The sequence below is a fragment of the Euphorbia lathyris genome, chromosome 1, assembly GCF_963576675.1.
Source record: "Euphorbia lathyris chromosome 1, ddEupLath1.1, whole genome shotgun sequence".
Lineage (NCBI taxonomy): Eukaryota > Viridiplantae > Streptophyta > Magnoliopsida > Malpighiales > Euphorbiaceae > Euphorbia > Euphorbia lathyris.
Genome location: NC_088910.1, coordinates 94,563,956 through 94,581,637, shown reverse-complemented (window position 1 = coordinate 94,581,637; position 17,682 = coordinate 94,563,956). Strand labels below are relative to the sequence as shown.

At 33.8% G+C, this 17,682-nt stretch overlaps 1 protein-coding gene across 1 annotated transcript; it reads left to right on the top strand.

Moving 5' to 3' along the window:
- The first annotated feature begins 5,413 nt into the window (after positions 1 to 5,413).
- LOC136211675 (stress-induced protein KIN2-like) lies at positions 5,414 to 6,052 on the top strand. The gene is made up of 3 exons (XM_066002729.1): positions 5,414 to 5,518; positions 5,612 to 5,680; positions 5,786 to 6,052. Exons 1-3 carry the CDS (start codon positions 5,462 to 5,464, stop codon positions 5,858 to 5,860), a joined length of 201 nt encoding a protein of 66 aa, XP_065858801.1. The 5' UTR covers positions 5,414 to 5,461; the 3' UTR covers positions 5,861 to 6,052.
- Positions 6,053 to 17,682: the final 11,630 nt, after the last annotated feature.

Genomic DNA, 17,682 nt, shown 5'->3' with positions numbered 1-17,682 from the left:
TAAGTTTCAATGGAAAAGATAGAAATTATATTTGATAAAATTTGAATATCCTCAGAATAATAAGAGCTTATATACCTCATCAAATTAAATGCCAAAAGACCAAAAAGCCTAATTAGGGCTACAATTAATAAAGAAGGGTAAGAGGTGGAGTAGGAAGGGAAATGCCAAATCGATATAAGTAATTGGCAGCCTTGGTCTCCTTGTCCCCTAACATTGTGTGTTTTTTCTTCTTAATTTGAAAAGTTGATTCATCATTGCTAAAGATCAATATTCTGTTGCTGAAAATCAACATTCCGTCGCCGAAAAGAATTGTGTCGTCGCCAAAGATGGAGCTATTCCGCAGAAAGCTCAGAACTCGTCCGTTTTGGGCAAGAGCATGCCCACACGCCGTGTGGATCAGTTTCTGACTCTATAAGTGAATCTTCTTCGTGTCAGCTCCTCGTGCCACTCCTCCGGATGAGATCATTACCCACACGACATGTGGAATGATTGACACGCCGTGTGAGACTTTTTTTTTTTTGCTCATTTTCTCGCTCGATCACATGTGCTTTGTTTCTCCTACTACTTCCCTCGTCTGGACTCGATCCTTGAAGGAAATTTTGTACATCAGATGTCCACCAATAACTATGTGTATTAATGATATACACTAGCCATGTAAAAGTAAATATAGTTATAACAGCTCATTTTGGAAGCCTATTAATATAAATAAATTTATCTTCATCATTTATAAATGCAGAATTTTAATGCATTTATGCATTTTTATATTTTCTCTATTTAAATTCTCTATTATAAATTATATATATTTAAATTCTTTATATTATAACACATTATCAATACAAATTTTCTCTTTCAATTAATTTTAATACAATTTTTCTCATTCATTTGTTTTATAGTCGAACTTGCTCATTGAATTAATAATTTATTCGATTACTCATTTTGAGGCTCGTCAGTAACTTTTTAGATGATTCCCTTCTAATTAAAACTTTCTGCATATACTAATACACTCATTCAATTAATCTCAAGTAGATTCTAATCTTTAGTTTCTATTTGTTGCATATTATAATTTTTCTAATACAATTAATTAATTGTGTTATAATTTAGACATATCAAATCTTGCAAATGTTCAATTTGTTGCACTTGATATTACCGAGAATAATTATCTTTCGCGGGTTGGATGTTGAAACCATCTAGATTCGATGACTTCTAGAATATCATCAAAGAAAAAAATGATCCATGTTTATAAGATCGCACAAAAACAATGATTTTTTTTCTGTCATTATCTTGATGAACTTGAAAAATAGACATGACCACCAAACAACACTTATATTACCAAAAGCTCATTATGACTAGATCACTTATCGTTGTAATATTTGTAGTGTGAGCGAATATAATTTTGTTAATTTCAAAATTACCTTCCAATAAAAACTATATGAAGAAAACATTATTGATGAAGATATGCTAGAAAAAGTCTTCTCTACTTTCCATGCATCCAATGTGCTCATACGTCATCAATATATATATATATATATATAATCAAAAATATTTGAAATTAATTTTGAATAAGGGATAAGATGTAAAAATATCTTTAATATTAACAGTTAGGAGCAATATTACCTCAAACATCTAAAATGGTTCAATTTTATTCATAATGTTTGCAATAAATAGTAAATTTACCACATGACATCGTCCAAAATGGTACAATTTTAGCTTACTAATGGTGTCACTTTTTATATTAATTAAGAAGAGTAAAAAAAGTCATTCTTTATAAAAATAACATCAGTAGTTACAATACTTAATCTATATGTACTTTCCTTAAACCAAAAACGTTGTGAAACAAAGGGAGTACCATTTTATTCGAGATATTATTTCTGAAGAAAATATTACTGTTACTGAAATTGGTATGCGGATAATTCAACCGATATGATAACAAAGCCTCTTCCAACAACTAAGTCCAAATATTACTTGAACTTGATTGATATTGGCAATAACTAAGCTAACCCGAAAAGGCATTATGACGAAGGAAGACTTTTGTGAAATTTCAAATCAAAGTAGAGATTTGTAAAACGTGATTTTAAAATTTTTGTCATCCAAACTGTGTATCCACCTTAGAAATTGTGAAGCATTCATTTTTGTTCATTTTCTTTTCTTTTGTTCACGTGTAATTTTTACTTCAAATTCTTCCATTCACATTCCATATTTTTTCTATAAATACTATGAATTAACGGGTTTTTAATCTATATAATGCTCCAAAAGAGCATTATTCCTCATCATGGTACAGTTAAAAATACTTTTGAGCATAATGCTCATTTAACTAGGGTGAAATCGGACAAAATTCGTTTGACTTTAAAAGCGTAAAGAAGTCGGATAAAGTTTGTCCGACTTCTTTACATTTTAGATACCCAAGCATTAACCTTTGGTTAGACTTCGCAACAAGAAAGTCAGATAAATTTCATCTGATTTCTTGTTGCAAAGATGTCGGATGAAGTTCATCTGACTTCTTAACAAAATATAAGTAAATGTAAATAGAAATATCCTATCATCATACTTTACCCATCATGCTTTTTTTTATTATTAATTTTTTTTCTTTATCATAATTGACTCTTGAACATTGTTGCATGATTATTCATCAGGGCTGGCTCGGGACTACTTGAGGCCCTAGGCGAAATATAAAATATGGGCCCTTAATATGTGAATCTAAATTCGTTTGATTATCAACATTCTCATCTAATACTTCCATATTGTTTTCTATATTGCTAGACTCCTCCATAACCATATCATTTTCTGGTTCATCTGATGTTGATGTAGTTTTTATCAAAAACTTATTAAGAGCCCCTTTTTGTGATTGTACGAATTCTTCAGCTCTTTTTTTCTTTTATCTTTTTTCATAATCAGATTCATATTTTCTCTTTATTATAAATTGCAATTTTCAATTTAAATAAAGAAAATATACAAAAATAACAAACAAAATATGAAAACTATAAAAAATATAGCAAAGTCACCTAAAGAAAAATCAAAGGAAGTATTAAATGGGAAACAATAATTTTATACCTGATAAGATGAACTGGTGAACAAAAATCAATCCAGATTAGAATAGTTGAGCAAAATTGTAAGTGAGTACGAAGAAGAACTTGTAGAGAACCAAATTAGAATAATGGTAGTTGGGCACAATTATAAGTGAATATAAAGAAGAACTTGTAGTCGAGAAATTTAATTGTAAAGAACTCAATTTGTAAGGACTGGTGCATACACCTTGTCTTTTCAATTTTTTGAACGTTAGAAAACTGATAACAATTGAATATGTTTTCTTTTCCAAGTACGTGATCAAACACAAAAAGAGGAGATTATGATCTACTTTCTAGCATTTAGTCAATTGAGTGTGGCCTTTTTTATCCTTCCAAAATAATAAAATATGGTAATATTTTGTACTTTCCATTCTCCACATTAAATGAAACTGACAATTTTTTTTAACTTAAAATCGTATATACGTAGCAAATTTACCCCAACTCTCTTTTTTACCAATTAACCAAATTAACCTATATATTACTATAATATATATATATATATATATATATATATATATATATATATATATATGGGGCCCTAATTTTTAGGAGGCCCTAGGCAATTGCCTAGGTTGCCTAGAAGCCCAGCCAGCTCTGTTATTCATGAATTGTGTTTTTTATTTTCGAATATTTTTATTTAATTGCATTCTTTACTTGTTTTCATAATATGAATTAAGACTTTAAGGACATTGCTTCATAGCTTTTGGTGAATTATATTACTTGTGAATATTATATTTTTTTTAGTTGTTTCGATGATGGTTGCACATTTTTAAAGATATTTGTTACAATGATACATATTTTTCTATATTAAATAATTTTATATTATTATTTTTAGATAGTATAATAGATATTTTAATTAAATTTATATAACTACTTATTGACTAACAAATAAAAAATATAAAAATACAAAACTGATTAATCTTTGATTAATTTCCGATTAATCCTTAAGGTCCATGTCTGTATGACTAGCATCTAACGTTTTTTACAACCTTAACACACTTTGTAAAGAACACGGACAAACTTTATCCGACTTCTTTACAATTTGAGAGTCGGATGAACTTCGTCCGACTTCACCCTAATTAAACGAGCATTATACTTAGAATAATTTTTTATCGAACTATGGTCAAAGAACAATGCTCCTTTGGAGCATTATATTGAGAAAAAATACTGTATCATCATATATATTTAAGGCATCCAAAGCAATTAACAATTCAATTGCTATTTAAGAGAAATGATCTTTGTGGGGCTTCTACGCTGGTGTGGTGGCCGACTGCCCCATTTTTCTATCAATCCTGACGACGTTTGTAATTTAGGACATGTTCGTTTTCTTTGATTTCTTTCTTTCCTTTTCCTTTTTGCTCCTCATTTTTTGTATTTTTTTATTTTATTTTAATAATATCTGGGTTGTTGGGAGTGTGCTGGGGGTGCCAACATAGTTGGGATGTCCGACCCTCCCTTCGCGTCCCATCCTTTCATTAAAAAAAATTGATCTCTGTGGAATTGTGAGAGTTTGTGTGTATTACGATTAAAGTTTGAGTATTATTTTCTACATTTCTTTCAGTTCTCTGTAGTAGAATAATTTCTAGTCTCTTTCGCTCGTGAAGTAGATATATTATTGAACCATGTAAATCTGTGTCATTTATTTTAGGGTAAATAATTTATTAGTCCTTTCATTTTTACATAACAATTGTTTAGTTTTTCTATTTGAAACACACATTATAAGGTTCTTATATTTTGTCGATATTAACCTTTTGGTCATTTTGTATTTTTTTTTTAGATTTTTAACCGTTGTATTTGACATAAACATGCAAACAAAAAATTAACAAAATAACATGCTCATTTTTTTTATCGTATTATTGCTGTCTTGCAAGCTAAGTTATGATCTGTTAAAAATCTAAAAAAAAAAAAGACAAACGGACTAAAATGTTAATATTGACAAAAAATGAAAACCTTATAATATATTTTTCAAAATAGATATTTACGTAAAAAAAAAAAAGTGGAGACTAATAAATTATTTACCTTTATTTTCTTGTTATTTAATCTACTCAAATTAAATAGTTGGTTATAAATAATTTAGTTTTTTCTAATTATTTTGTCTTAATACGTGTCCAACCAATTAAACGTTAAGTTAATGCCCCATAAAAAACGAAAAAAATGCCCCATAAAAATCGAAATAATATTGAATGAAGCTAAAAAATAGAAACAGATACTCCAAGGAAGAAGATTTCAGATTCGAAGTAAAAGTAAGCCTGGTCCAAAGCCTAAAACATGGTTGACATGTGGCAAGCAGAGATTGGTTAAAAAGATGTATAAATGTTCATGAAAGAATAAGGTTTTTTCATCAATTAACAAGAACCAAATTAGTTTTTTTGAGTTAGAAAAGAAAAAGAAAGAAGAAGATGAATAATTCTCAGGATGCTAGTTATCAGGCTGGACAGGCCAAGGGCCAAGTTCAGGTTTTTATTTATTTATTTATTATTAGTTTAACATTTCTTCATTTTATTTTTGAAATAGAAATATCATAATTATATATTTTTTAAAATTTTTAGGAAAAATCAAGCCAGCTTATGGATAAGGCCAGTAATGCAGCTCAATCTGCAAAAGAATCATGCCAAGAGGTTCTATCTCTTTTTGTTTTTTTTTCCTTTCTAAACAAAAATTATAGCATTTAATTTTTTAAATTTAATTTTTAATGTTTTTAACACATGAAAATAAAATTGCAGACTGGGCAGCAAATTAAGGAAAGAGCACAGAGTGCTACTGAAACAGTAAAGGACAAAGTTGGAATTAACAATTGATTCAAGATATTATGTTTCCTTTTTATTTGCTATTGTTTTATTTTTTACTTTTTTTTTTTTATGTTCTCATAATGAGATTTCCTTCAAATTAAGAAAAGGATAAATTTTTACCTTTTTATTTTTATTTTATATCAAGTTATCTTAATTTTATCCCAATTTTGAATTTATGAAGGTAATTAGTTATCTTATTTATTTTACACTTGAGTTGGCATATAAATTGTTTATGTATTAATTCAATCCTGAAATTAGTAATATTTAACAAATTAGCCTAAATATGATCAATTTTAATATCTAAATTTTTTTTAAATTTGAATTAATTTGTTAAATGTCATCAACTTTAAAATTAAATTCATACAACTAAACTGATCATGTCCACCAACTTGAGGAACCATTTTAACCATTCATTCATTTACTTTCACTAAATTAATATATATATATATATATAGAGGGTGGGGGTGAGTTTAGAGATTTTCCTTTATCTTTAATGTAATTTTCCTTTATTTAATGTAAGTGCATTGCGTATAACTTTAAATTTTTTTTTATAGATTTATGACATGTTAACACGAATTTTCTCATTTAATTATTTATTCATCAAATCAATATCAAGTAAGTTCTAAATTAACTTTTATTTATTACAGATTATAATTTTATTTCTAATACAATTATTTGTATTATATTTTAGACGTATCGAATCTTACAAATGTCGAATTTGTGGTACTTGACATTTCTAGAAAGAGTTATCTTACATGGGTGATATCGGGGATTCTGTGAACTAATACTCCAGTGATCGACGAGATCTTTTGGATGCCTGAGATAAGACAAAAAAAATGGTCAGAGAGAGGTCGTTGATGGATGACCCCACTCCGATGCCCAAGTGAGTGATGAATTTGATGCAATATTAAGCAATTTTTGGAGTAATTGTAAAGAATGTGAGTATGTACCTTGATCGTGTGATATTTAGGTGTGCTTAGAGGGAAATACCGTCCTAGAAGTGTTCGGAATAGAGGTGTCAAATGGATCATAACCCATTTAATGGCCCACTTAACCCATAGAATAGATGGGTTGAACTGACCCATTTACAAGTTGGGTTATAAATGAGTCAACTCATCTAACCCATATAATAAATGGATCAATCCATCTAACCCATATAATAAATACAGTAGAACCTCTATATAGGAATACTCTATATTAGAATAACCTCTCAATTATTATACAAAAGTTTGGTCCCAAGTACTGAGAGTCTTTGTTATACCAACCTCTATATAGGAATAACCTCCCAATTGGTATACAAATAGTCCGGTCCCAAGTGTATTCCTATATAGAGGTTTTACTGTAGGATGGATTGTGAGTTAGTTGGGTTGACTCATTTACACATTTAATCATTTGTGAAAAATGAACAAAAAAATTAAGAACCGTGAAAACGCGAAGACATGAGACCTGAAAAATGGAAAAACGTAAAAATGTGAAAAATAGAAATATAAATATATAGAAAATTTTAAGCTAATAAAATCAAAAGTTAATTTAAAAAAAAAACTATGGTTTCATGTTTTCAAAGATTTACATGTGGTTTTTTTTGTCCAAAAAATAACCATGTGCCTTTTGTGGTTAAATTTTTTTTGTGGCAAATCTCTTAACACCGTTAAAATTCAGGAATATTTTCCTCTTGTTTTTTTCTGTTTTTTTGTTCCAGAATATTATGGAATTCCAAAATTCTAGAATTCTAATATTTTATGGAATTTCAGAAGTTTCTAGAATTCCAAAATCTACAACTCCAGATTTCTAGAATTCTAGAAATACTAGAATTTCGGTATTTTCTAAAATTTCAGAATCTAGAATGCCAGTATTTTCTGAAATTCTAGAATTCTAGATTATTTTCTGAATTTCCAAAATTTTCTAGAATTATAGAAAATACTAGAATTCTAGTATTCCAGAATTCCAGAAAATACCGGAATTCCAATATTTTGCTTAATAGACTCACAAGCAACCTTATTGCTTTAAATAAATTTTCTAACACTTAAGAAACTTGTTAGTACATAAAGCAATTAAGTAATTCTAAATTTTAATACATGAAGGGATCTTATTCTTTAATGTAATTTTTGTTATAATAAAAACTTAATCAAAATTGAGTTTCAACACTTTAGAAAAAAAAAACACCATTTAGATGAAATTGAGAGACACATGAATTTCTTGTGTGAATGATATTTAATCAAGGTTGTAAAAGACACTAGACACTAGTCAGGTGGACAGAGCCCTTACTGTTAATCGGGATTAATCGGATTTGTATTTTTTGTATTTTTTTATTTTTTATTAAATAAAGAATCAAATAAATACAATTAATATATGAATTATACTATGTAAAAATGATAATATAAAATATTTAGGATAGAAAAACATATATATTTTAATATTATTTACATTAATGTCCTTAAAAAATGACAAATAGATCAAAAAATAACATTTATAACAAAATATGTCAAAATAAAATAAATTTAATAGTTTAAGGTTTTTTTTATTTAATTTTTTTTTTAAATTATAAAAATTGACACAAAATTTAAGGACCAATTTTTAAAAAAAGGCCGTCTAGGACCGCCTGGGAGCCATCTAGAGCCGCCTAGGACCACCTGAGACCGCCTAAGAGGCCAAAATTCGGTCCCGCCCGATTAGTGAAAATCGGGACGGTGTTTTAAAAATCTCCGCCTTGGCCGATTTTTAGAACACTAATATAACACCTTACCACTACCTATTATTATGGTGTTTGTCCTGTAATATGGAGAATTTTTTTTGCAATTAGATGTCACATGATCCTTTGCCATCAGTATGTCTGATCATGTTGTGGAAATGCAATATATGAGTGAATTGTGAGGTAATTTCTGGGAGTAAGTTTGACGAAAAAGAACGTATGAGATATGAGGAGAAAGTAGGGGCAATAGTAATAGTAATAAGATGATGTGTGTTGGGATTTTCCATTGAAGAGCTTGGGCGTTGAGGCGGAGAGGGCTGAGCAGTAGATGATTTCAGTTTGACGGTTAGTATGGAGATCTCGAGTTAGGGTTAAGAGGAGTTTTTGGCCACTTCATGGAAGAGGAGGCCTCAAATTTTAAGGGCAAAGTAAAAAAAAAAAAACAACAACAACAACATGTGTTTTTACGTTTTGTCAAATAAGTAGTATCTCTGGATTTTTTTATTCAAACGGGTAGTGATGTTTTTGTTATGGCCAGAAGATGACTGGGGTTTTTCGCTTTTCTAAAAACAATGGCCTCAAAATTAAAATGATCGTTGACAATATCAAAATTAAAAAATCCAAAGACTTGATAATATTCTAAGAGGCGGTCAATCCCCTTATATCTTCATTGTGTTTCTGGGTTTGCTCTGCGATTATATCTCTAAGCACCTTATGCTAGCGTGCACGTCTTCAAATCGCTTGTCAACAGATTCCATGGTTCCTTGGGGTAGTCTAGATTGAACCATCGCCAAAAAGAAGTCTTGGATTAGGAAAACGATTTGGCTTTGATACCAACTGATACAGATAAATAAGGGTAAATTTCACACATGGTGTACAACCTTTACCCTAAATCACACTTTGGTGTACCAACTTCATTTTGTCTCACTAATATGTACCAACTTAGGTGTGACCTCCCAATGTGGTGTACGGTCGGTGAAAATGACCGGTCAACGCCAGTCAACGCACCACGTCACCCCTATTTCGAATCCTGAATAAAAAAACGTGGGCCCCATGTTTATGTAAAGACTAATTTGCCCCTCTTTGGTTTTCCCTCCTAATTAACTGTTGGCTCATTTACCCATACATGTCTCTTCGTTTCCTGACTGTACTTTCAACAGAAAGGTTTCTCTCTCAAACGACGCCATTATTGTTTTAAATTATGAATCCCCTTCCTCTCCATTGTTGATTCAAACTGACACGAACCCTAAGAAAAGATAGGAGAGATTACTGGGTAAACAAAACGAAACCCAAAGTGCATCGTTTGAGAAATGAAGTTCAGTGTTATCGAAGAACGGTGATTGAAGAAACGAAGAATCGAAGAATCGAACCTTAAGTCGAAGAACAGTGAAGAATGGAAGCCTAAGTTGTTCGCGATACATGTAGAAGTAAAGTTTTCTGTAGTCGAAGAACTCAGTGGTAAGTTCCTTACTTTACTCGCATCCATCGATCTCAAATTTGTAGCTTTCTCTGCCAGACTATTACACCCATATCGTTTGAGTACTAGGCTTTCTCTTTCTCTCTCAAGCTAGTTCCTTTATTGTTTTCTAAAAAGTTGAAGATGACATGAGCACTTTTTTGTTGCATGCGATACTGATCTTTTGGGTTACTTTATACAGTGGGATCCACTCTGTATGGTCCATCAAGATTTGAGGGAATCGTAATACACTGGACCCGGAATCTGCCATGTCAAAGCCATGTAAGTAGTTGGTATTAAATATTATAGCTTGTGATGCTCACATATTTTGATTTATATATATATATATATATATATATATATATATATATATATATATATATATATATAAATATGTGTGTATATATATATTTATTGTTTACCGAGTTTATTGGTTATTGCAGTTTACTATGTTTTATGAGTTTACTCTGTTTTGTTGGTTATTGCAGTTTACTATGTTTTATGAGTTTACTATGTTTTATTGGTTACTGCCGATTGTTTATGAGTTTACTTTGTTTTGTTGGTTAAAGTTTAGGTTGGATATTGGTAATTGCCATGTTATATATTGGGTATTGCTTGTTTAATGAGTTTATTGAGTGTTGTGGTGTGTTACGAGTGAACTCTGTTTTGCTGGTTATTGCAGTTTACTATGTTTTATTGGTTATTGTCGATTGGTCATGGCTTAAAGTTTATGTTGGATATTGGTAATTGCCATGTTATATATTGGTTATTGCTTGTTTACTTAGTTTATTGAGTGTTGTGGTGTGTTATGAGTTTACTCTGTTTTGTTGTACCTGTTCCATGTTATTTAATTGGTTATTTCCATGTTATCTATTGGGTATTGCTGATTGTTAATGTCTTCAATTTGATGTTATCTATTGGTAATTGGCATGTTGGATATAATGTTGAGTTATTATGTTGGGTTATGTAGATTGCAATTTGATTGTCTCATGGCTTATACATTTTCCTTATAGAGTTATGTGTATTTGTGTATTGCTCATGGCTTATAGTTCATGACTTATATTATATTTGTGTATTTTGTAGATCCCGAAGATGGATACTTTGCCATTATGTTGAATTATGATGGCAGATGGAATAGGCATGGATATGTTGATGGTGATGTGTACATATGGGATTACTGCCACTGGGACACGCTGTCTTTAGTGGGTATTGCTGCTAAGGTAGTGAGTTTGGGATGCACGGGGGTTTATCAGTATTATTGGATGCCGTACGACCAGCTATGGCCTGATGGGTTAAAGCATATAGCCAGTGACAATGATTGTTACGAGATGGCGTTGTCTGGTCTGGAGTGTGGGGAGATTCAAATTTATGTGAAGGAAGTGACTGAAGGCGACATGTATGAGATCTCCGAAGAAGACGAAGATGAATTTATCCCAAGCTCAGTGATATTAGAAGAGATTGAGGAGGATGCTGAAGCACCTGTTCCTACGAAAACACATACTGGCAGGAATCTTTTTATGTTGGAGTACAACAAGGATTGGAATGAAGAAGCATCAACTGCAGTTGGAGTAAACACTGCCCCTAGTGTTGAACAAAATGCTCCAAGTGGACATGATGCACCATGTGATGAAGTACATGCTAGAGATGGACATGATGCCCCTAATGAAGAAGTTCATGCTCAAAGCATAGATGCTGCATCTAATCAAGAAGTGTTTTCTGAATGTGCACATGATGCCATGTTTGAGGAACCTACATGTGTGGGCGTAGATGATGCCCCCAACGACGACGAATATACAGGAGATGATGAAGTTGGGACTAGGGTTAATGGGTATGATGCTGGTGCTAGGGAAGGTGATGATGCAGATGGTGCTAGGGAATTTGATGATGTAGGTGCTCATGGGGAAGCTGATAATGCAGCTAATGCTAGGGAATTTGATGATGTAGGTGCTCATAGGGAAGGTGATGATGCAGGTGGTGTTAGGGAATTTGATGATGTATGTGCTCATGGGGAAGGTGATGATGCAGGTGGGGCTAGGGAATTTGATGATGTAGGTGCTCATAGGGAAGGTGATGATGCATGTGCTCATAGGGAAGCTAATAATGCTGGGCAAGGAAGTAATGCAAGTGATGCTGGGCAAGGAAGTAATGCAACTGGAACTGTGGAAGGAGGTAATGCAAATGGTGATCCCCAAGAAGAAGACGAATTTGTTGATGATGATTACGTTCTAGAGCAGGACGATGATGACCTGGTGCAAGGGGTTGAGAATGCTAGAAGAGGCAGAAGGAGGACTGCACCATCTGTTCCAACAAGTGGAAGGGATCCCACGCAGAACTTCAATATTGAAGAAAATTCGTCAGAGTATGTGCCCTCCGATGAATTGTATTCGGAGTCAGATTCTGAGAATGAGGGCAGAAGGAGGTTTCCAGAGTTTAATGCACCCAGGGACATGGCTGATCCTACGTTCAAGATAAGGATGCTGTTTAACGATAATGAGGAGTTTAAGGAGGCATGTAGGAGCCATGGCATCAAACACCGATTTCAGCTATGGTTCCCACTCAACACACCTATCAAGGTAGAGGCTGTTTGCAAAGGGTTGATAAATGAAACGGATAACTATCCGTGGAGGATATATGCTTCAAGGGTTGATAGAAGGGATAAACTGAATCGGACCATGCAAATTAAGAGTGGCCACTTCCAACATGAGTGTTGCAAGGTGCACAAAAACTTCCATATGACTTATAAATACATTGGAAGGAATTATTTGGAGGACTTCAGGAGTGATGCAGACTGGAAGGTGCGGGCTATGATTGATGACATTAGAAGAGAGATGTCTTTGACCATTGGAAGGATGACAGCATATCGGGCAAAGTGTTTTGCTCTTACCATTATATATGGTGATGAGAAGAGTCAATATGAGAACATATACAGGTATCTGTTATTTTCAACACCATTCCTTCTGTGTATTTTTATTGTATTCACACTGGCAACTAATGTTGTTTTCTACAACTCCGTGTAGGTATAGGGCTGAGATATTGAGATCCAATCCAGGCAGTACATTCGTGGGTAGGTGGAAGGAAGGAAAGTTCATGGGCATGTATATGTGTCTGAATGCCCTAAAATCAGCTTGGAAGGCAGGGTGTAGAAAGATAATCTCACTTGATGGCTGCTGGCTCAAAGGCATGTTTGGTGGACAGCTTCTTTCAGCTGTTGGGATTGATCCCAACGATTGTATATTTCCCATAGCGTATGCAATGGTTGAGACAGAAAGCAAAGAGACTTGGATCTGGTTTTTGGAACAACTGGCATCTGATCTGGATATTGAAGACAGTACCCAATATACATTCATGTCTGACAGGCAGAAGGTATAATATTGAGCTATTTGGTTTTGTCTTTGGTTAGATGAGATGTTGATTGGTTATGTCTATCTGGTTACGTCTATTTGGTCATGTTTTTGGATATATTTGGTTATGTCATCTGGTTATGTCTAGTTGGTAATGTGTATTTATTTTCCTATGTCTTTGGTTTGTAAGTCTTTGGTTAGTTAAGATGGTGTCTTTTGGATAATTGTTTCTTTTCATTACCTGCAGGGATTAATAGGGGCAGTTGAGATGATGTTTCCTCATACTGAACATAGGCTGTGTGTACGCCACATGTACACAAATTTTAGAACTAAATTTAAAGGAAAAGTGTTGAAGGACATGATTTGGGGTGCAGCAAGGGCTCCATATATGGCCAAGCATGAGGAGTGGTTAAACAAAATTGAACAAATATCACCTGAAGTTAGGGAATGGCTTAGACAAAGGCCAAGCGAGCACTGGGCCAGAGCATTATTTTCTGAAAGGTAATCTCAGACCTATTGTATATAAATTATGTTGTGTCAAGTTCTAATTATTATAGGTGTGTGTTATGATACAGGGCACAATGTGATATGCTGCTGAATAACTTGTGTGAGTGCTTTAACAAATACATACTAGATGCAAGGGACAAGGGCATAATAACAATGTATGAGATGATCAAGGTGAAGTTAATGAAAAGGATCAAGAACAAAGCAGATTTCATGAAGCTAGAGATATGTAAAGATTGGGCAAGGCATTATCAACCAACATACTCTGGAGGGCCTAAAGTACAGATCAATGGGTTGGGAGAGCAATTTGTCGTGAACTTGGAAGAAAACACTTGCACATGTCGAAGATGGCAGTTGACTGGGATCCCTTGTAGCCATGGATGTGTTGCTATTATAGGACAAAACCAGAATCCAGAGACGTATCTCGCAGATTGCTATTCAGTGGAAACGTATTTGAAGGTCTATAGCTTCATCATAGAACCAACGAATGGCATGGATCAATGGCCCAATGTAGATCCACCAGTTCCAATTAAGCCTCCTACACCAGTCAAGTCCAAACGTGGCAGAAGACAGAAGGCAAGGAGGAAAGAACCAGAAGAGATTGAGGCATCTAGCAAAGGTAGATTGAGCAGGAAAGGCACCGTCTACATGACATGTAGAAAATGTGGAGGCGAAAACCACAATAAAAGGACATGCACATCACAGGCCTCAACTTCAACTGCTCAATAGGTCTTTATTTGTTCAATAGATACTGCATATCTTGCTGTTGTAGCTGTAATGGGACATTTTTTGTTTAATTGCTCTTGCAGCCGAAGAGAGCAAGGACTACTCCAAGGCCAACAACATCACCACCAAGACCATCTACTGCTGCAGTGACATCAACATCACAGCCACCTCCATGTCACACAGTTCGTTGGATGATGAATGTAAGCTGTTATTTTTGTGGGTGTAATTGCTCTTGACTACTATTTGCTTCAATTTCTAATGTATATGGGTTGTGTAGGGAACTAGCCAGACTGTTGCATCATCTAGTCAACCACCCCAGTCATCCACAGGAGGGAGACAAACTAATGCAAGATCAACCGTTCCTCCAGGGAGGAGGCCATGCACAAGAAGTTCTTCTTCAAATGAACAAAGACCATGGCGTTAAGGGGATTTAGTTTTTTGCTGTTTTGTGTGGCAATGTTATGGCTTCAGGTTGCACATATTTTGGATGTTTTGTGAATTGGCCATGTTGGCTTAACATTTTGTATGTATTTTGGTTGTTTTGGGAATTGTCCATGTTGGCTTAACATTGAACATATTTTGGTTGTTTTGTGAAGTGGCCATGTTGGCTTACTGATGGGTTCATAATTGACCCTAATAACCATATGTTATTTCACTAAAAATAGGCTTATGGGCTGTTAATTGTTATTAATTTAGGACTAAAGAACCCTTTTTGCAGATTTTGTGAAGAAAGCTGTCAAACAGCCCATTGCAGGAAAAAGTAAAGGGAAATCTATGAACCAAAGGGCAATAGCATGTAAAGAGATGGAAGACAGCCAAGCAAAGACGTGGGACCAGTGGAGATCTAGCTTGTTGAAGAAGATTTGGGCCTTGAAGTGTTCAAGTGGCCATAATCTGTCAGAACGGCCTGCTTTAGTGTACTTTTTAGTACTTTTTAGTATATTTTATGTTTCTTTCCTCCTAATTAAATAGATTACTGTAAAATGAGAGAGATAACTTTTTGGGGGAGCTAAAACTTCATCTTCACGAGAGTTCTCTTTAATTTGGGATACCTAACTCCATTAATGGAGATTTATTGTAGTTTTCTGTGGTTGTTCACTCATAATTATGAGTGAGTAGTCAACTGAACGGGCTTGGCCAGCAAGGGCTGGTTATGTAAGTTTTCTATTTTTCTTATTTATGAATGAATGTTGATATATGTTGATGTGCTTGACAAATCCTTAACTCCATTGCTAAATGCATGTATGTTAGTGTTAGATGCATGATAGGACACTACTTTCATCTTCACGGAACTATTTGTCAAGCATTCAACCCCGAAACAGAGATGTCAGGAGGTTGCATCAAGGGTTTTCTTCATTGAAATGCTATTTAGATGGTAATGCAAGAAAGAACCAACATTAAGGGCCCTTAATGTTGTAGTACATCTTAGAATCTTAAGAACACACGAAAGTTGACTTAAGTGAGCTTTAAAACATAGACCTTGACTTCACTTTATGTCATTCATGAATAAATAGGATGTTTAGAGGCTGAAAGTAACCTGTTCCGCTGTGGCCTAGCCTGTTCTCTCTTTTTATCATAATCAAAACTCATTTTATTACACTGAATTTCTTAATTAGTCTTGTTGTTACCACATCAAATCATTTCTCAACTAAAGAAAATCACACACCACGAACACCCTGTTCTGCAAGGTTTTTCTAGTAGAATTTGGTCATCAATCCCTGAGGAGACGATACTCTACTTATCATTTTATTACTTGTATCTAGTGCACTTGCTAGAGTCTGTTTTGAGGACAACACTTACCAATTTGTCAAAATTGGTATATATTGTGCAGTTGCAAGATTGTCCGAACAGTATCTTGAAATTAGTATATATTGTTCATAGTCCATGTTGGCCTAACAGCTTCTTGATGTTCAATTTGGTCTTTTTGTAATGTTCAATTTGGTCATTTTCTGATAAAATGTCCTCATCAATTAGTAATTGTAATTATCTTTCTTATTGCCAAGTTCAATTTGGTCATTTTATGGTAAAATGTTCTCATCAGTTTGGTCAATTTGCCATCTTGCTTGTTTTGACATCATTTTCTTTTTCCATTATCAAGAGTGCAAACCAAAACACAAAAAGGGGACACAGTATTTAGACATCATCAAGCCATTTAATTAACAACACAAACATAACCATTAGAATCCATATATGTCAACAGAACAACAATATGTGTTTACATTAAAACAACAATAACCAAAATCAACCTATGACACAAAGCATACACATAGCAACTATTACAACAATCAGAATCCCTATCCATTTGCATATCCCTCCCCTGTTTCTTTTCATGTCAATCACAACCTCTGTATTCTCTGGCAACTCTGCTTCACAACAGCTTTCCCTTTCTAAATCACGTCTCAGTCTGATACCTTCTTTTTCAATCCTGTCCAACTTCCTCGATAATCCAAGAATTATAGATTTTGCCCTTCCATCCATAACTGGGTCCATCCACTCGAAGAAGTTGCAGGCATTAGGTTTCTATTTTAGATAGAGGAAAAAGAAAGAAGAAGATGAAGGCAACATATACAGATAAAAAAACAGAAATCTAACAGTGAAGAGATTAGTTCTTACCCTGAAATTTACACAGTTGAAGTATCTTCTACCCGGATTTGAATCGCTCCATGAAGTTTTCAGAGGAGCTTCGATTCCACAGTGGCATATCCTTCCGCTACCAAATCGATGATGATTATGCGTGGTTGAAGGCATCACGTGCGTTGATATCGATTAGGGTTTTTGAAGGTCTAGGTTTTTGAAGCTCAGAGACGTCGGAGAAGGAAGAAGAAAAGAAAAACGATGACAGGAGAGAGAGAACGAAAGAGAAGAGAGAGAGATCGCGAGACAGGAGAGAGAAGGAGGATGATAAATGGGTAAATGAGCCAGCAGTTAATTAGGAGGGAAAACCAAAGAGGGGCAAATTAGTCTTTAAATAAACATGGGGCCCACGTTTTTTTATTCAGGATTCGAAATAGGGGTGACGTGGCGCGTTGACTGGCGTTGACCGGTCATTTTCACTAGCCGTACACCACATTGGGAGGCCACACCTAAGTTGGTACATATTAGTGAGACAAAATGA